Source organism: Hibiscus syriacus, unplaced genomic scaffold (assembly GCF_006381635.1).
Source record: "Hibiscus syriacus cultivar Baekdansim isolate YM2019G1 unplaced genomic scaffold, ASM638163v2 tig00008610_pilon, whole genome shotgun sequence".
In the NCBI taxonomy this organism is placed as follows: Eukaryota; Viridiplantae; Streptophyta; class Magnoliopsida; order Malvales; family Malvaceae; genus Hibiscus; species Hibiscus syriacus.
The window spans coordinates 2,540-23,509 of NW_024062168.1; the positions used below are offsets into that span (position 1 = coordinate 2,540).

The window sequence follows — 20,970 nt, forward strand, 5'->3', positions numbered from 1 at the left end:
TTGTCTGTCGATAATTGTTTGATGTTATAATAATTTATAATCTATTTTTTCTCTGAAACATAAAATGTTCTGTTACCACGTGAGTGATTATCTACTCAACTAAATCCATAAAAAAAGGTTGAATAGAAATTGACGAGTGACTTTAGGCCTGAATTTGCCAGACAAAAAGTCAAATCCCTTTCACAACCATCACACCCCTAATCCCGTTTCATTTGAAAAGCAGTCCAAAAATATTTATTAACAATCTATGAGGGGCCTGGCTTGTTAGTGGAGGAAACAAAGATAGGATTCAGAAACACGTAGAACAAAACTTTAATAAAATTAAAGCGAAGGACAGACAATACAAGCCTATTAATTTACTTTCTTGGAATCGGCAAAGAACTGAACAAGGACAATCTATCCGATCTAACCCTGGCCCTGCTCAAGCACAACCGGGATGCTCTGCTCGTGCCTGAAAAAATTGTCCGGATCAGCCTTGCTCTTCACTTGCACCAATCTTCGGAAATTCCCCTTGAAGTACCGGTCTCCCCAAGCACTGGCCTCGGCCAAGCTGCCGCTCTTGTTGCGGTTCATTCCCAAGTCGAGGTCCCTGTAATTCACATATGCTGCCCTTGGAGATGTAGGAACATAAGCACTCATGTAATCATACAGCCCCCTGATCCAATCCATGTGCTTTATCTTGTCCTCGTCACTTCCGTCGTACCATGACGTCACGTACTGGATTTTGAACAAGTTACCTTTCCTGTGAGGGAACGGAATTTCGGATTCCGAAATGTTCGCCATCATTCCTCCGTACGGGTTCCATATCATCAACGGGGAGTCTTCTTTCAACAACCTTTCCCATAGGCCTTCGAGGCCGGTTTCGGGGATCGGTTGTTGCACGAAATCGGATTTGGCTTTGAAGTAGTTTTTGAATAATGACTTTCCTTGTAGTAGTACTTCCGGAGGTGTTTCACTAGGGAAACCGGCTATGTAGAGCACGGATTTTATCCAGCTCGTTTCGATGCAGTCTTTACGCGTCAATCCCAACTCCGGGAAGCTTTCGTTCATTACTCGGAGGAGCGTCTCGGCGTCTCCGAGAAACAGGGCATTGTAGGATGTTGTGATTGTTCTCTCACCTTTCTGGCCTGCTTTTGTCACTTGAATCATGACTCTGATGAAAAGATCTTCAACAAGCTTATCTGCAACTTGTTGCCATCTATAGAGGGTCTTTGTGGCACCTTGTTCCAAGGTTTTGAGCACGGTGAAAACAGTCACGGTTTCCGGAACCGGAACAAGCTTTATCTTCCACGCGAGGATGATCCCAAAGCTTGCTCCTCCGCCTCCTCTGATTGCCCAAAAAAGATCTTCTCCCATCGATGCTCGGTCGAGAATTTTGCCATTAACATCGACGATTCGGGCATCGAGGACATTATCAGCACCGAGACCATACTTCCTCATCATGGAACCATATGCACCCCCTGTTATGTGTCCACCTATGCCTAAACTTGAACATAGACCAGCAGGGAATCCATGAGCCTTGCTTTTCTCAGAGATCCTATAATAAACTTCACCCACCGTGGCACCAGCCTGCACCCAAGCACTGTTGTCATCGATATCGACATTAACCGATCGAAGCTTCCCGAGATCTAACAAGATGAAAGGCGTCTCGATTTCGGATGCATAAGACAAGCCCTCATAGTCATGGCCTCCGCTGCGGAATCTCAGGTGAAATGCAAGCTTTTGTGCACAAATAACAGCGGCTTGGACATGGGACTCGTATAAAGGGACGAAGATGAATTCGGGTTTCGGCACCGCAGGCGACAAGTACCGGAGGTTCTGTGCGGTGGAGTTGAGGAGAGAAGTGAACGAAGAGTTGGTTTGGGAGCAAATAGCAGAGATGGGAATGGGATGATCAGAATTGGCATCTAAGCATTGGATGAAGTTTTGTTGAACAGATATTGCAGTTGCAGAGGAAGCTGCAACAAGTAGTACAAGTAGTGGAAGACTTGGAAATGCCATTCTTTTCACTTCAACTCCTTGTGCTTTTGTGCACTATATGTTCAACTGTAATATGCTAAGCTATTCTTATAGACACCAAAACGTACGATTGAGCTAATCCTAACGTCATGATAGGGTAAAAAGTATGTCTATAAGTGCGTTCTTTTAAGGGTGGATTATAAATTATCACTCAACTTTCTTGTCCTTCTTATTTTAACTGATAAAGTTTAAATATTTAATTTATTTATTGAATTTTCAATTTATTCTCATTTGGATCACTTTACCGTTGAAATTTATAAGTATTGTGAAAGAAAGTTTTTCTTTTAAAAATTCTCAAATGGTCTCAATTTATTTATATGACATTAATAGTTTCAAATTTCCTTTCATTTCTCGATCACAAAACATGTTCTTTGAAATTTCAGTGGTGTGGAGGAAAGAAAAGGGAAGCGAGTTGTATATCTTAATCTCACACTGATCGGATGGTTGATATATATCATAGCGGTTTAGAATTTAATGAGTTTTGAGTTCGTGATTGAGTTTTATGAGTTTTAAAGTGATTTAGGTAAAATTTAAACTGGTTCGGTGGTAGGAGACAATAAGATGAGTTTTTAAGTATCTTGAGTGCTCGAAAAAAATATCGGAAGATGATAACTGCAACACCGATGTGAGACATAGATGAAGTTGTAAAACTTTCATATTTGGATAAAGGAAATAAAATAAAAGAAAAAATAACGTGGATGACACAAATTTCATGTTAATAAAAAATAGTCAACATCAATACATGTGGATGTCTTGTCATCATCATGTTTAAGATTTAACACATGAATGATCAAAATAGGAGCAAATTGAAATTATAATGAGTAAATTGAACTATTTTAAGCTTTATTGACCAAAATAGGAGAAAAAAGAAAGTTGAGTGATAAAATTTATAATTTACCATTCTTTTAAACTATCCAATCATATCATAAGTGGCGTTTGGTTCACGAAAATATCATTACCAAGGGAAATAATCTTTTTCGTAATTGCATTCCCACGTATGATTCACGAAAGTAGTCGCATTAAATGATGGGGATGTCATTACCTCCAAATTCTTTGGTATTAGACAATTTTCACCACTTGAACAATAATACTCGTAAACTAATAAATTCTTTTTATGATGATCATTTTTTGTACTTTACTCAAAATTATAAACATAATAATAATATGTAAAGAGTTTAATTTAGTGAAATATTAATAAATTTGAGTATTTAAAATTATTTTATATTTTTAATATTCAATATATTAATTATTTATAATTTTATGAGGTGAAAAGTAATATTACAATAAAAAATACAATAATATATAACTTTAATATTAAAAATATATCTTATACATTGAAAATAAAATATTTGTCCAAACGCATAGTATCACTTTATCACTTTTTATATTATATTAAATTTTATATAAATAAATATGATATTTATGGAAATTATTTAAAAATATAATTTTGAAATACTAATTATATATTAAATGTATTTTTTCTCAAAAGTTAGATAGTATATCGAATTAAAACATTTCTTTGAATTTTCATTCAAATATTTATAATTTAGTATTAATATTTAACTTTTTTTAAAAATATATAACAAAGATAATTAAGAAAAATATACATTAAAAATAATTTTATAATTATCTAACCAAACAGTATAATTTTATATTCTTACTCATCATTCTAACAATATAATATAGTATTCTTATAGTAATGTTATATTCTAATAATATTATTTTTAAAATAATCTTATATTCCGTGAACTAAACTCATTTAGCCCCGCACACAATCAAGACCATTAACCATTTGAGTTCCAAACTTTTATATATTTTGTTCTGTTTCAACACTTTATAAAGCAATTTTATTCTCATTTTCAAAAAAAAAAAGCTATTTTATTCTCACTTTAGCTGTAGATTCCCTGGGTCAGCTCCAATTTATATCCTTTTCCTTGTAGTTTCTCTCGGCATTTAATAAGGAGTAGGTGATAAATCATTCCTATGATTTGATTTAATTAAAAATAAAGAATATATGTTACTTAATTTTAAATAGGTGTTGTATTATTCTTTTCCTTTTAGCCTGTTTTATATGTACTATCACAATTGTAAGACTTCATCTAACTAGCTTTTCCTTTCATTTTGGGATGGTTCTTGAAACCTTGAGTGTTATAGAGGCTTATGGAATGGTTAAATAGGATTAAATTTGAGATTGAAGAAAATGGGTTTTTGAATGATATGTTGAAATATGAGTTTTTATTGAGGTTTACTAGAATAATTGACTTGTAAAAGAAGTAAATAAGAGATTAGAAGCCTTGGATGTGATTAAAAATATGTATGAAAAATGTAGTATGAATCTTGGTTTGGGATGTTCTTTGGAGAAATTAGATGTTATGAGAAGCTAAATGGAGGAAAATTAGTTGGGTCAAGTGATGTTAAGTTTAAGGGTATTGTTTGAGGTAAAAGTAAAGGAATTTGATGAAATTTGGGTAAAAATCGAGCTAGAAAATGAAAAATATGGGTTAGCGTATCGATACTGGAAGAACAGTATCAATACTATAGGTTTAAATTTTGAAGAATTACGATGAATAATATCGATACTGATGCAATTAGTATCGATACTGATGTCATTATCAATACTAGAGAAAGGTATCGATACCATGGATTCTAGAATATAGAAATGGTATCGATACTGAAAGGGAGTATTGGTACCATAGTATAGAAGTATCGATACCATGGTAGGGGTACCGATACTATTGAGCCTGAAATTGTAAGATAGGCTAAAATTGTAATAGAAATTGAAAATAATAGTACTTTTGAGTATTATTAAGGTATAAATGTTAGGGAATATACTAACATTGGTATGATATGTGTCTTTAATGGATGATTGTGTAGATCATAACCAACCTCCTGAGTCTAGCAAGGAAAAGGGAAAAGATAAAGTTACCAAATAGCCGGACATCATTATAGCTTATTAGCGAGACTTATCAGGTGAGTGCATTTATTGTATTTATATGAGATGAGGAACACTCGCAATGAGTCAACTTAGAATCTTTTGATTTAATGTATGTTTTACAGTATTTAATATACTTTCATTATGTGTATGGAAATGATATTATGAATAAGTTTTAGAGTATGATCTGCTCTAAAATAAATGAACAAATGAAAATGCATAATGGTGTATTATGACATGAAAAGATGCCACAAGTGAAAATGCATAACGGTGCATTATCGGCATGAAAGGATGCCACAAATGAAAATGCATAACGGTGCATTATCGGCATGAAAGGATGCCACAAATGAAAATGCATAACGGTGCATTCTCGGCATGAAAGGATGCCACAAATGAATATGCATAACGGTGTATTAACGACATAAAAGGTGCCAGTCATGGTATTTATAAATGATGAATGACCACTTTGGCACTTCGGTGCAATACATGTACATTACTTTCTCATTTAACATACATAGGGCAAATAAAGAATAATTGGGAAGAATATACAAAAAGATAAGTATGTTAGGCATACTAAGAATAATTTCGATGTTTGTATGAAAGAAATTTGGTTTAACTGAGACGGATTTATCTGATCCTTATGGAGTATGTGATTTAGTTCGCAATTAAATAGCCATGATATACTTACGTATAAATTGCAATTTCTTTACAATATTATGTCTCACTAAGTAAATACTTAACGTGTGTTGATTTCACGCGTAGGTAAAAACAAAGACTAGCTAAGTAAGGGGTGCCATAGCAACTATCATCAATCTAAGGTTGACTCTCATCAGTAACAGCAGGACAATCATATTTATTTTGAAAATTTGTTGGCATGTAATCGACTTTAAAAAAAATGCTATGGAATGTATTTAAAGTGATAATTTTTGGTAATATGTTTCAACGAATGTTTTATTTTTGTACTAAAATGTTTTGTTTTAATTTTGAAACAAAATTTTATGGGTTTTATAAATGAGTGGATGTTTTTTAAAAGTCATGTGTCACCTATGACTTGTGTACGAAAACATATATGGGAAATGGGTGTTATATTTATTGGTATCAGAGCTACAGGTTTAGCCGATTCTTGGCCGAAACCAGTTTTATTTGAAATTAGAAAAAGAGATTACATGACATTAATATTGTCAAGCTTATTGATATGGTGTCATTAGATGTCGGAGGTAATAGATGTCATTAATATTGTCAAGCTTATTATTATGTATGTGGTAATAGATGTCGGAATTTTCGAACTCACGAAAAGCGGGGGAACAAGAAATTAGAGAAGGAACTGATAGTGAAAGTTACGAGGCTAATAGTGAACAGTCGATTCCATCTGAAAATGCTAGTGCACCTGCACACACGGGATGTCGGTGCCTGAGTTTGGAGCTTTTATGGAAGCTTTCAACGCCATATTAACCCGATTTCAACTTCCTCCACCTCCCTCTGCTCCTCCAGCATCGAGGATGCTGATCCCAAAAGAGCTGAAGAGTTTGGGAGCTCCAGAGTTTTGGAGAGAAGAGGATGAGGGTCCTATAGAGGCTGACTTATGGTTAAATGATGTTATGGTAATGCTTAAAAGTATTCACTACTCGGATTCAGAAAATTTGGGTGGAGTTATATCTTTACTTAGAGGATCAACTCAAGTATGGTGGTCAAATACTACGATATATGCACCACCGGAACAAGTGACCTAACAGTTCTTCCTACAGGAATTCAAGAACAAGTATGTGGGTGAGCAGTTTAAACGGGCAATGTTGCTAAAGTTCCTTAATTTGAAATAAGGTGGTCAAGTTGTACATGAGTTTGAGGTTGAGTATAATAAGCTAAGCCGTTTTGCTACAGAGGTAGTCCCAATGACAAGGCTTAACGTGATTGGTTCATTGAAGGTTTGAGGCCAAAGTTGAAAGAGATGATGTTGGCTTTGAACTTGCCTAGTTTGTAAGAAGTCATAAACTGAGCCAAGGTTATTGAAAGAGCTCAAGAGGAGACCCTAGCAGCGGAACAGAGTTTATAAATGGGGAAAAGAGTTGGAACGCCTTCAAATCCCCATCATGTTAAGAGAGGCAAGGGATCGAGTTCCCAATATACTGACAGAGACGGTTCTACTGCAGCTTCGCAAAAAACTAAACAATCCTAGTCTTTTGCTGCTAGCTCGGGTAAAGCATTTGAGAAAAGGACTCCAAGTTAAACATGTGGTAAATTGCATTGTGGAGTATGCAGACTTCTTAGTGGAGCTTGTTTCCAATGTGGCGAGACTGGTCACTTTGCCTGAAACTGTCCTAAGAAATTTGGGGACAATTTAGCGCAATCTGAAAGATCTGTGGCAGCCTCTAATAGAAGTAAAGGAAGGGGTATATCCCGGGGACAATCTGAATCAATCCAGTGACAAGAGACTCGGGGAGTCGCCGTAATTTATAACATTAAGACCAATGAGGATCGGCATGACCCAAAGATCATAACAGGTACTTCTATCTTTTTGATGAGCATGTATTTGTTTTAGTTGACCATGGTTCTACACACTCATATATTAGTAGAAAGTTGGTTAGAGCTAGAGGAATTCCTTTAGAACCAATTGTTAGTGAGATGATAGCGGTAAACCCTATGGGTTACAGTGCAAGAGTAACTCGGGTATGTAGAAAATGCCTTAGATTCAAGAGATTGTTTTTTCGGTAAACTTATTGGAGTTTCCTTTCAATGAGTTTGAAATCATTTTGGGCATGGATTGGTTGTCTCCACATCATGGATGAGTCGATTGTCACAAGAAGTGATTATTTCTAAAAGATGCGGAAGACTCAGAAATCGTGGTGATCGGTAAAAAGCGAAATCACCATCCAATGTGATATTAGCCATGACTACAAGGAAAATGATGTCAAAAGGGTGTATAGCTTTCATAGCTAATGTGATAGAAACTCGAGTATTGAAAGTGAAAGTAGATGATATCCTCACAGTTAGGGAATTTCCATATGTTTTTCCCGAGGACTTACCAGGATTACCTCCAGATCGTGAGGTGGAATTCAAGATTGAGGTTTACCTAGGTATCGAACCTGTTTTATAGCTCCATATTGAATGGCTCCAACAGAGTTAAGAGAATTAAAAGATTAATTGCAAGAGTTACTCGATAAGTAATTTGTGAGACCCAGTGTTTCTCCTTGGGGAGCACCTGTGTTGTTTGTGAAAAAGAAGGACGGGTTTATGCAATTATGCATTGACTATCGTCAGTTAAATAAAGTAACGATAAAGAATAAGTATTCTCTTTGAGGATTGATGATCTATTTGATAAACTGAATGGCGTAACAGCGTTCTCTAAGATAGATTTGAGGTCAGGATACCATCAATTAAAGATAAAAAAGGATGATATTTCAAATATAGCCTTTCGGATTCGGTATGGACACTACATGTTTGTGGTGATGCCATTTGGATTGACTAATGCTCCTGCAACATTTATGGACTTGATGAACCGAGTATTCCAACCTTACTTGGATCGATTCATGATAGTCTTTATAAATGATATTTTGGTGTATTCCAAGTCAGGAAAGGAACATAATGCTCATCTTCGAGTGGTTCTTTAGACACTTCGAGAGAAGAAGATGTATGCCAAATTATCCAAGTGCAAATTTTGGTTAGCTGAGATTTCTTTCCTTGGTCATATAGTCTCTGCGGAAGGCATAAGAGTAAATCCCAAAAAGATTCAAGCTATAGTGGATTGGCAACCCCCAAAGAATGTCCCAGAAGTTCATAGTTTCTTGAGGTTTACTGGTTATTATAGACGATTCGTGAAGAACTTCTGAATGTTATATTTGCAACTAACTAAGTTGTTATGCTTTTGTTTGGACGAAGAAATGCCAAGAAAGTTTTGAAATGTTAAAAAGAATAGTAACAGAGGCCCCAATGCTCATACAACCTGAGTCGGGTAAAGACTATGTAGTCTTTAGTGATGTATCTCATAATGGGTTGGGATGTGTACTCATGCAAGATGGAAAAGTTATGCCTTATGCCTCAAGACAGTTGAAGAATCACGAGAAAATTTACCCGACACATGATTTGGAATTGGCAGCGGTCGTGTTTACCTTGAAAATTTGGTGTCATTATCTGTATGGTGAGCGATGCCATATTTATACGATCACAAGAGTCTATAGTACTTGTTGAATCATAAAGAACTAAATTGAGACAGAGAAGATGGATCGAGCTTTTAAAAGACTATGATTTGATCATTGATTATCATCCCGGAAAGGCTAATGTGGTAGCAGATGTACTTAGCTAAAACACTTTTGCCGCTTTACGGGCTTTGGATGCGTAGATGTCTTTAAAGGAAGATAGTGCCTTGATTGTTGAACTTAAGTTAAAGCCAATTCTTTTGGATCTAGTAAAAGAGTTGCAAGGTCGAGATGAGAAATGTTTGGCACGAATGGCACAAGTAGAAAAAGAAAAGGTCAAAGACTTTGAAATGAGGGCTAATGGATGTTTATATTATCGTGAAAGACTTTGCATTCTCGATAATGAGAAATTAAAGAAAGATATTCTTTTCGAGGCACATTATAATCCTTTGACGATGCACCCAGGCGGGGATAAGATGTGTCAGGATTTAAAGAGTTGTTATTGGCGGCCTGGCATGAAAAGAGTTGTATTAGGGTTTATTGCGAGATGTTTAACATGTCAGCAAGTGAAAGTTGAACATCAAGTGTCATCTGGATTGTTACAACCAATAGTCATTCATGAGTGGAAGTGGGAATGAGTTACAAAGAATTTTGTTTCGGGGCTACCTTTGTCATCGGGTAAAAAGGACTCGATATGGATAATTATAGACAGATTGACCAAGACAATTCACTTTATCCCAGTTCGGGTAAATTACTCAATGGATAAATATGTAGAACTGTATGTCAAAGAGATAGTTCGCTGCATTGAGTTCCTATATCGATAGTATCCAATCGAGACCCAAGGTTTACTTCAAGATTTTGGAAGTTCTTACATGTGGCATTGGGTACTCGCTTGAATTTCAGCATTGCTTTTCATCCTCAAACAGATGGGTAATCAGAGCGAACTATTCAAATATTAGAGGATATGCTAAGGGCATGTGTGATTGAGTTTAAAGGATCATGGGAAATGTACTTTCCTTTAGAGAAATTTGCTTATAATAACAGTTACCAATCGAGTATTAAAATGGCCCCATATGATGCTTTGTATGGGAGGAAGTGCAACACCATTAAATTGGTTTGAACTAAAAGATCAAGAACTAGTTGGTCAGGATTTGATAAAAGAAATGGAGGAGAAAGTGAAAGTTATCCAGGATAATCAAAAGATCGCCTCCGATCGAAAAAAGTCTTACGTAGATTTGAAAAGAAAATAAATTGAAGTTCAAGTGAGGGACAACATATTTCTGAAAGTATTTCCTTGGAAGAAAGTATTATGGTTTGGACGCAAAGGAAAGTTGAGTTCGAGATTCATTGGACCTTATGAGATTTTGAAAAAGGTCGGACCATTAGTTTATCAGCTAGCTTTGCCTCCGGATATGGATAAGATCCACAATGTGTTTCATGTATCGATGCTCATAATGTACCAATTAGATCCATCCCATATTATCACACCAGACGAGATAAAGATCTTACCATATCAAACTTACGAGGAGGAACCAATGTGGATCTTGGCTCGAGAAAGCAAAGAACTGCGTAACAAGAAGATTCCTCTAGTTAAAGTACTTGGGCAAAACCATAAGGTAGAAAAAAACTACTTGGGAAAAAGAGGAGGACATGAGGAAGCATTTTCCATACCTCTTCATATCAGGTACTTCTTTAAATTCAGGGATGGATTTTCTTAAGGGGAGAATTGTAATACCCTAAATATCAAGTCAGTGACTATATTGAAAGGATTTAAAATTTGGAGGATTAAATTGAATAAATGGTAAAGTATAAGAAAATGATTTAGAAATTATGTTTAGGACCAATTAGTAAGAATGGAAGAATAAAAGGGGTATTTTGTCCCTTTAAAGGGAAATGAATTTAAAATTCATTTTAATTAGGGTATTAAAGTAAGGGAAAAGGGGAAGTGAAAAATACACTAAGTTATCTTCTCTTCTTCTTTCCCATGTAAGTGTTCTCCTCCATAGCTAAAGGTAAGGCTTCATCTAACTAGCATTTCCTTTTATTTTTGGATTGTTCTTGAAACCTTGAGTGTTATAGAGGCTTAAGGAATGGTTAAATATGATTAAAACTAAGAGATGGATGAATTATTTGAGATTGAAGAAAATGAGTTTTTGAATGATATGTTGAAATATGAGCTTTTATTGAGGTTTACTAGTATAATTAACTTTTCAAAGAAGTAAATAAGAGATTAAAAGCCTTGATGTGATTAAAAACATGTATGAAAAAGTAGTATGATTCTTGGTTTGGGATGTTCTGTAGAGAAATTAGATGTTATGAGAAGCTAAATGGAGGAAAATTATTTGGGTTAAGTGATGTTAAGTTTAAGGGTATTGTTTAAGGTAAAAGTAAGGAAATTTGGGTAAAAATCGAGCTGAAAAATGGAAAATCTGGGTTAGGTATCGGTACTGGAAAAACAATACCGATACTTTACGTTTAAATTTGAATAATTACGATGAAAAATATTGATACTGATACAATTAGCATTGATACTGATGTGGGTATCAATACTAAAAGAAAGGTATCGATACCATGGATTCCAGAATGCAGAAATGATATCGATACTGAAAGGGAGTATCGGTACCATAATATAGAAGTATCAATACCATGGTAGGGGTACGGATAATATTGAGTCTAGAATTATAAGATAGGCTGAAATTGTAATAGAAATTGAAAATAATAGTACTTTTGAGTATTATTAAGGTATAAATGTTAGGGAATATACTAACATTGGTATGGTATGTGTCTTTAATGGATGCAACCAAGCTCCTGAGTCTAGCAAGAAAAAGGGCAAAGATAAAGTTGTCGAATAGCCGGACATCATTGCAGCTTATTAACGATGCTTATCATGTGAGTGCATTTATTGTATTTATATGAGATGAGGAAGACTCACAATGAGTCAACTTAGAATGTTTTGATTTAATGTATTTTTACAATATTTAATATACTTTCATTATGTGTATGGAAATGGTATTATGAATAAGTTTTAGAGTATGAACTGCTCTAAAATGAATGAACAAATGAAAATGCATCATAATGCATTATCGACATGAAAGGATGCCACAAATAAAAATGCATAACATGCATTATCGGCATGAAAGGATGCCACAAATGAAAATGTATAACAGTGCATTATCGGCATGAAAGGATGCCACAAATGAAAATGCATAATGGTGCATTAACGACATAAAAGGTGCTGCTCATGGTATTTATAAAAGATGAATGACCATTTTGGCACTTCGGTGCAATACATGTACATTACTTTCTCATTTAACATACATAAGGCAAATAAATAATTATTGGGAATAATATATAGAAAGATAGGTATGCTGGGCATACTAAGAATAATTTTAATGATTGTATGAAAGAAATTTGGTTTAACTGAGACGTATTTATCTGTTCCTTATGGAGGATGCGATTTAGTTCGTAATTAAATAACCATGATATACTTATGTATAAATTGTAGTTTCTTTACAATATTATGTCTCACTAAGTAAATACTTAACGTGTGTTGAGTTAACGCGTAGGTAAAAGCAAAGACTAGCCGAGTTAGGGGTGTAGTAGCAGATATCATCAATCTAATGTTGACTCTAATCTGTAACAGTAGGATAATCATGTTTATTTTGAAAATTAGTTGGCATGTAATCAACTATAAGAAAAATGCTATGGAATGTATTTAAAGTGATAATTTTTGGTAATATGTTTCAACGAATGTTTTATTTTTGTACTAAAATATTTTGTTTTAATACCGAAACAAAATTTTATGGTGTTTATAAATGAGTGAATGTTTTTTAAAAGTCATGTGCCACCTATAACTTGTGTATAGAAACGTATATGGGAAATGGGTGTTACAAATATGGTTGTTATAATTAAAGATAATGACTCCATATAGAGTTGTCTTCTCTATTTTTGGGCCCTGAACGAAAACGTAAAGATAAACCCTTATATGACGAAACTATATTCTTATTCTTTAAGTAATTAATTTGATATTACATTAATAAATCATAGAAAAATGATTAAGTTTTGTTAAACATTACTTTCATTTTTTTTTGTTAGGAAAACACTTTAAATATAACTAAGAGAATAGATAAATAAAAATTTGAATGTGGGTATGATATGAAGCTTGATTTTGAAAAAAAGAATATTGTATTATTTTACCATTAGATTGAGATTGAAGAAGATTAAGAGTTTAATAATATTTAATAAATTAAATAATGAGATTAGAAAAAAATATGATTATATTTACTTTAAAATTAAATGAATTAATAAGATAGATGAGTAAATAGGTGAGAATTTGATAATATTATAAAATTAAGAAGATTATGGATCCTAATTATAAAGGTAAAAAGTGAGATTGAAAATTAAAAAAAAACTCAATTATAAAAGTAGAAAGTTAGAGACCTTGAAAAATATCTTAATATGCTCCATATTAACCGGCTTTGATTATAGTTTGTCATCACCAAATTTTGTCCGTGCCAATTTTTAGGCCCAGATTTAAACCCACTACACAAGCTTCAACCAAAACCCATTAATAAACCTCAAATTTACACAAATTCATATTCAAACATTGATTCAATTCCCCCAGTAAACGCCACCAAGCTACCTTCCTGAAATCTCTCAAAAAAATCCCAAAAATCTTTTGCTCAAATCACTGAAACTTCAACTGCTCATTTAGATATTATTTAAATGGTGATTCTTCTACGAAATAGAGGGGGCATTGTGTTGCGTGTTGTGAGTACAATAAAATTATACGCAAATAATGTGCAAGTATACACAATCGCTCAAGTAATAAAGTGATGAGTGAGTATCGTCTCCATAGGGATTGGTTGAAATTACAAAAGTTTAACCAAAACAAAGTACTACTCTATCTATGTATAGTTAGTGTTGATATGTACTAATATAAAATGTCATGGAAATAGAGAGTGTATGTTGGTGGATATGGATTGAAGGTCTGATGGGGTAGCAAATAGAAATGTAGTGGCAAGAATAGATTTAAATGTTGAAAATGGTTGAAATGTCAAGGCAATGAAAATAGTAAAAACAAAAAATAAATGATAAGTTGATAATCCTCACACAACAATCTTCCACTGGAATGAATGGTAGGGATTGATTTAAGGATGCTAAAACTTATCTCTCGGGCAAATTTAATCTATCTAAACTTCACTTGCTAAATAGGGTTAGCTGAAAATGCTCCCGTTATCTCTAGTCAAAGGAACCTAATAGAATAGAATGTCACGACATCTCCTCTCAGTCTCATCCATGATAGTCTACACTATTGATAAAAACTACCCTTTTTAGTCGTTGAAATCCTATCTTTAGTCTCTCTCAAGTACTAAGGGATTAGGATATAGTTCTACTAGGTCGGTTCAAAGCTTAAGAAAATACTATAGCCCATTGCTTATATGGATCTTTCTTGTGTTTCTCTCGAATACTACAAGTATTATTAGCTAAGTTTCTCTCGAACACTTAGCCTTCATCTAAGAAATAGACACTCTCATGCCTTTTCCAAACTTAGACGATGAAGCATTAATAAGCAAAGGAAGCAAATACAAAAGATAAATATTAATCTACCATTAAAATAAAGTTAAACATCCATTAAAATAACCCCACCAAATAAAGTTAGTTCATGGTGGGCTTCAAATCATCCATAGAACAAGACATGAAATATATTTGTTCCAAATAACCCAATAATAAATAGAAAAATAGCAGCAAATGGAAGGGAGAAGAAGCCTTCGACGCGCACCACTGGAGCTCTCCTCAACCACCAAGACTCGCCTTAGCTCACTACCTCTTCTCGGACGTCTAGCTCGTCATTCCTTGGAGCTTATCTATGGAGTGACACTACTCAATGAAGGAACACCACTAAATGAAGAAGAAAGAGATACAGTGAAAACGATAAGAAAATGTTGATGAATATTCCTCTCCTCTTTTCTCTCTCATGTGAGATGTAATATATAATAAAAATATCTAAGGGTAATGATGAGGTTGTTGCACTCAAAATACCCCTAAAACCCCTAGAGTCACCCCTTAGGCGTGAGTCTTATCCTTCTAGGTGGCAGTGGTCCCCAGCAGGCAGTGGTCCCCAACAGACAGTTACAACCATCATTCACGTGCTGTGCCAGCTGTCATTTTACAAAAAATATCTTTTTGTCCGTTTCTGCGCCAAAAATATCAAGGCATTTCAATTTGCTTCAGCAGCGTGTGATATCACGGCATTCCTTCCCAGTTTGACCTTCTTCTTGCTATTTCCTGCACACCATAGGCAACTACACCTTTCTCTCATACAACATCCTTAAGAGATAAAATAGCAATACCACCACAAATGCAACTATATACAACTACATGATCCTAAAATGACTAAAATGAGCTTTTAAACAAACAATAACTTAAGTGAAGAATGCCTTAAAAGCAACCTTTTTAGGAAGTTATCACTTCCCCAAACTTAAGTTATTGCTTGTCCTCGAGCAATGGATAACAATTAATATAAGCAGAATGTCATAACAATTTTCAACAATAGGACACATGACAAAAATTGAATTTCAACCCTCAGAACAATTGGCTTCAACATGCTAGACATATAAAAAATTCAAGTATTTTACCCTAGGTCAAGATTCTTTGTGATGGTGCGTGATTGTATCCAATCTATACTTAACAAATTTAAACAATTTATAATCAAGTCCCCTAGTTTTTTCCAAGGCATTTACTTATTCATTAAGCACATTTTACTCATTTTTTTACAAACTGCTACGAAGAGAGTCAGCTCATCACACCTACTTTCCCACACTCTAGGTGAAAGGGAGCATACCTTCCACCCCCAAGCTAATTAAGTAGAGTCATCTCGTGACTACTTTCATTCACTCATATGCGCGTGGTTTCCATTTATTAAAGAGAGTTATAGGTAATACCACGACAAAGTGAAGTGTCCCTTTACAGCTATGCCTAAGCATTTATTCACAGTCTCAGATATAAGGGAGTTATTTTTATTTATCTTTTCAGCACAATACTAAACTTCAATGCCAAAACTAATTAGGGTTCCTTCATAAATTTTTCTAAATTTCCTAAGTATAGAGAACATACAAATCATGTAAAAATAATTCACAAAGCACCAAGACCTAGAGTCATTTCTATCATTCTCAATAGTCATTTATATTCAATTTCTAGCCTAACAAGTTCATAATCATCGGGTATCATTAAGACATTTTATCTAATTGTCCTACCACTTATTGATTCCATGGAATAATGTTACACTAATGTTATCATGCATATGTTCTATCGAGAACATTACCTCCCCAAAACTTAAGAAAAGTATTATCCTCGATGCTTAAAGAGAACTAAACTATATAAAAACTATATGACATGCAATGAAATGCAAAATGAATGCAAATGGATGCAAGTGGAGGTAACTCATGTTTTAGGTGGTGGTGTTGCCTTGGAGGTGCTGGCAGCTTCTCGTCTAGTGCGCTTTCGCAATGGTGTCGGGTTGGACTCTGAATAGCTAGAGTAGTATTGCGCTATATTGATGCATCCAGCAGATGTTTTGGTACGTCGACCACTGCGTCGTGCAGGAGAGGGGTCAGGTACAGAAAGTGGACTAGGTGTTTTTTAGCAGAACAATAGGTAAGTCAGGGGTCTCGGAACGTTGAGGGTCTAGAGTCGATTCTTCAACTGGAGGATCGACATCATCTTGCTCTGGATCGAGAGATGCCTCAGCATTGAATGCTGGCAGAATTTCATCCGGAAAGCCTGGAAAATTTTGTTGGACGTGGGGAAGGATATCTTGGAACATCGTTTCCACCACAACATCTCTCTATTTTACATAACCAAAGAATTTACGAATATCACCGTTTAAAGCATGTAAATGAGTCTGAGTTTGCATAATAGCTTCTTTGAGAGCAAGCATCCTTACCTCAACATTAGATTGTGCATCATCTGCAAACTTCTCATGGGCAGGGGCCTTAGATTTTGGGTTTTTAAGTCCCAACAATAATGATAATCTAGCCCTAGTAATACCAGAAACTCCAGATAAAATTTCATCGAAGGAATTTTTCACTTACCTTTTTCTTTCGACACAAAGCAGTAATCAAATTTGGAAAAACTAAAGCACTCGTCTTTTTTCCTAGACATTCATGCACTTGTTGAACAATGATCCTACCCACATCAATAGAATGAGTTTCCATAATCGAATGTAAAAGCAATAAACGGGGAAGAGATACCGTCGTATTGTGGGATGTGGGCATTAGCTTGTGCTTCAGAAAATGATTCCACAATTTGGCATGCGGTTGGAGATGTTCACGGTTAACTGAGTAGCAGTTGGTTTGGCGACCATTACATGAGGTATTTGTAAAGAACAAGTCCTCCAAAACTCCATTATAAGTGGCACTATCAGGGTCACTTTCAAACTTTGCATGTTGGTCTTCAACACCCTGCAAATGAAAGTATCGATTAATAGCAGTTGGTGTAAACCAAATATACTTACCTCGCACAAAAATGGAATGCTGGTTCGGTTTGGAAATGTTACCATAAAACTCTTTCACCAAGGATGCATTCACTGAACCAGGGTGCCTTGCAAACTTGTGCCATTTGTATGGAACAACTATGTCCATCACGTCTGGTCCAAAACTTCCATCCACTTCATCGGTAAAAATAAACCCCAACTCAAAGAAAAGCTTCCTATTTTTGAAGTTTTGAAACTCTGCTTTGGCTTCATCATTTTTGAATTGTTGAGCAATGGGAGCTTCGGCTTCGCTGGGTCTCGTACGCACCATTTTTTTCTCAAAGTGTTGAAGAAAGAAAATTTGAAAAAGGCGTGAGCATTGTTTGCTTGGAAATTTTGAGAAATTTAGGTTATGCGGGAAAATAAAGGAAGAAGAAGAAGTGAGGAAAGATAAAAGGAAAAGTAAAAAATTAATTGAGTGATAGGACGGTTAAAAAAATTTGAGCGTACAACAACATGAAATTTGAAATTCTTGATCGGGTTTGACATTTTAGTTTTAGGGGGTGGGGGTCGTCAGGTAGAGATGCAATAAACATTGCCAAGCTGAACTTTATTGTGCATCTAAATTGCTCATTTTACTGAAACTGAGCTTTGAGAATGCGTTCCAATCATGCTTGCAATGTATCTTTGACTTCAGCTCTGTAGGAGTGTGTCGAACCTAATATTTTTTATCTTGTGAAAAAAATGGTGTTGAGAGCTTGGCTTTACCTTGGTTGGCACTAATTTGTATTTAACAAAAGATTCAAGTTAAAAATCTTTGACTTCAGCTCTGTAGGAGTGTGTCGAACCTAATATTTTTATCTTGTGAAAAAAATGATGTCGACAGCTTGACTTTACCTTGGATGGAACTAATTTGTATTTAACAAAAGATTCAAGTTAAAATTTATTCTAGAAAACAAGACCCGCAAATTAATTAGAAACAATGTAACACAAGTCAAAGTTTTCAACAAAAAAAAGTAGTTCGCTTGCATATAGGCTAGAAAATGATGTGGAGATGAAGTGGTAAAACTTTAAAGATTGAAATTGGCTTGGGAGTCCCGAAGAAAATGGGGAAATGGAGGGCAAAGAATGAGTGAGAAGTATCCAAAAGGAAGAAGGATGAGTTGTGCATGGGGAAAATAACAACAAAATTTGCTGCCATGATAAAAGATAAGTGACTAGTAAGAAGTTGGATGTGCTATTGAGAAAAAGAAAGGAAGAAACGTGATCCAATAATATTTAAGTATTCATTAAGATAAAAAAATTAAAATAAATATACAAATCGTTGATGAACATAATGAGTTGAACTAACCTATTTATTGATTAAACAAGCTTTATAATTAAAATAATATTAAGTTTTCTTCTCCCCTAATGCTTTCTGTAAGAAAGATGTTTCAGAAGAGAAGCTTGTGTTATTCAAATGTTAGGTTAGTCTATTTATACTAGTTACAAGTTTTGAAATAAGGACTTGCAAATACATTCTAACAGAAAACACACACAAATTGCACTTTCCATCTTGTAGTTTAAAAATGTATATTTCCCCCTTGATCGTTTGCCAATTGTCAATTTCTTTTGAGGCATTCGAAGAATAAAAAAAATTGGTTGCCAACAATAACATGTTTACCACTGCATGATTTTTCAAATGAGTAACCTTTTTAAAATAAATCCTGTAAAATCTTTCCAAAACAAAGAAAATAGGAGTCTTAAGTTACTTGAACTTTGATCCCATAACTAGATGATGATTTGTCAATTTATACTGCTGAATAATCCACTGAGCTACATGTAGATGATTACATGGTGAAATATGGAGGTTTTTTAGTGAAACTCTGGGCAGTTTATATAAGAGGCTGAAGGGAGACTGAAAAAGAGCCGAAGAAACTTTTGATTTGACAATAAGTGAAGATCCCTTATGTCAGATTTGTCAGTTAGGCTTTTGATTTTTTTCATCTCAGAGGATTTTTTTTTTGGTTTTCTTCTTGGCTTAGCAAATAAATGGTCTGGTTAATTTGATATTCAAATGGGTAAAAACAATAAGTTTTTAGCAGTGTCTCCAGGTTTATTTGATCCAAGTTTTCTTCCCTGATTTTATTTTTTGCATCCAAGTCGTGTGATGAAAGCAGCAGTTTTTTACCATAGCGGCACAACTTATGTTTTCTGCCCCTAGTCAATACCATTATGTACCTTTTACCATGTGCAACTTCAATCCCAGGTGGATCCTGCCAATGTAAGGGCGATCGAATTCAATGCTTTGCTGGAAGCGGAGAAGGTTGCTGAAGCTACAAAACAAGCTATCAAACGTAAGATTGCACAGGCTGCTTCTGTTGACTTTCAATCTCGGAGTTTACCAGCAAAGCTTAAAATAGCTTCTGATGACCCTGAGGATGTCAAGCCACATTTATTTGAGTTTTTGGATGGAGATATTGTTAGTTGGATTGAAAAGAACTTGCGGCAACCCCGGTATTACCCTCTTGTGGAAGACGACTGGGATCTTTATTTCGGCTCAATGATGTGGTGTATTTGGACCAGACGAAATAGGATCATTTTTATATGGAGTTTGTGGAGAATGGGAGTATATTGCAGTGATTCGCTCGACTCATTAATGAAGTATGTGTGGCGTTGGCAAGAAGACAGCAATGGCGGTTTGATTGGTTGCAGAAGGAGAGTTGAAGTGCTAAGTGTCAGGCTCCGACTGTTGGTTGGATGCAGCTTGATACGGATGGTTCGCGGAATACTACAACGGGTCTCACGACTTGTGGAGGAGTCTTGTGCAATCATTTGGGGGATGGCTTATCGGCTTTTCAAAGTGTATAGCTATTGCTCGGTGTTTGATAAAGAGCTATGGGGAATTTACATGGGTTTGTGTGTGGCTTGGGATAGGAACTACCGAAGGATTATTGTTGAGAGTGATAACAAGGAGGTAATTACTTTGCTCCATAGTAAGATTGAGGTAGGGAGGTTTTCCCCAGTGTTATTGCATATCCGAGCACTAATTAGCAGGGAATGGCAACTGAGTTATCAGTTTGTTCCAAGGGAAGGTAATAAAGTTGCGCATGGTTCAACTAAACTGGCTTGGTCTTCATTGGCGGCCCTTGCGTTACATGAAGAAGTGCCCGACGAACTCTGGCTTGAAATCGAGGAAGATTCTCGTGGAATAGTCTAACGGCATTAGTGCCTGCCTTGTACTAAAAAAAATGTTATCTACGAAATATATATTTATATTTAATTTTAGAATACATATTCAATTTAATTTGATTAAAAATTTTAATTTTGATCTTTAGTTATTATGAAAATACTAAATTTAAATATTAATATATTTTATATATCTTAGGACAACTTAATTAAAATAATAAGCTATCGGAGTGATATATATTGCGAAA

The 20,970-nt window shown here is 35.0% G+C and overlaps 2 protein-coding genes across 2 annotated transcripts; one reads left to right on the plus strand and one right to left on the minus strand.

The window, feature by feature from the left end:
* Positions 1-248: 248 nt before the first annotated feature.
* On the minus strand, positions 249-2,024 carry LOC120202323 (berberine bridge enzyme-like 13). The gene has a single exon (XM_039202763.1). It carries the CDS (start codon positions 1,999-2,001, stop codon positions 406-408), a length of 1,596 nt encoding a protein of 531 aa, XP_039058694.1. The 5' UTR covers positions 2,002-2,024; the 3' UTR covers positions 249-405.
* A 17,373-nt stretch (positions 2,025-19,397) lies between these two features.
* LOC120202326 lies at positions 19,398-20,753 on the plus strand. The gene is made up of 2 exons (XM_039202764.1): positions 19,398-19,403; positions 19,803-20,753. Exons 1-2 carry the CDS (start codon positions 19,398-19,400, stop codon positions 20,751-20,753), a joined length of 957 nt encoding a protein of 318 aa, XP_039058695.1.
* Positions 20,754-20,970: the final 217 nt, after the last annotated feature.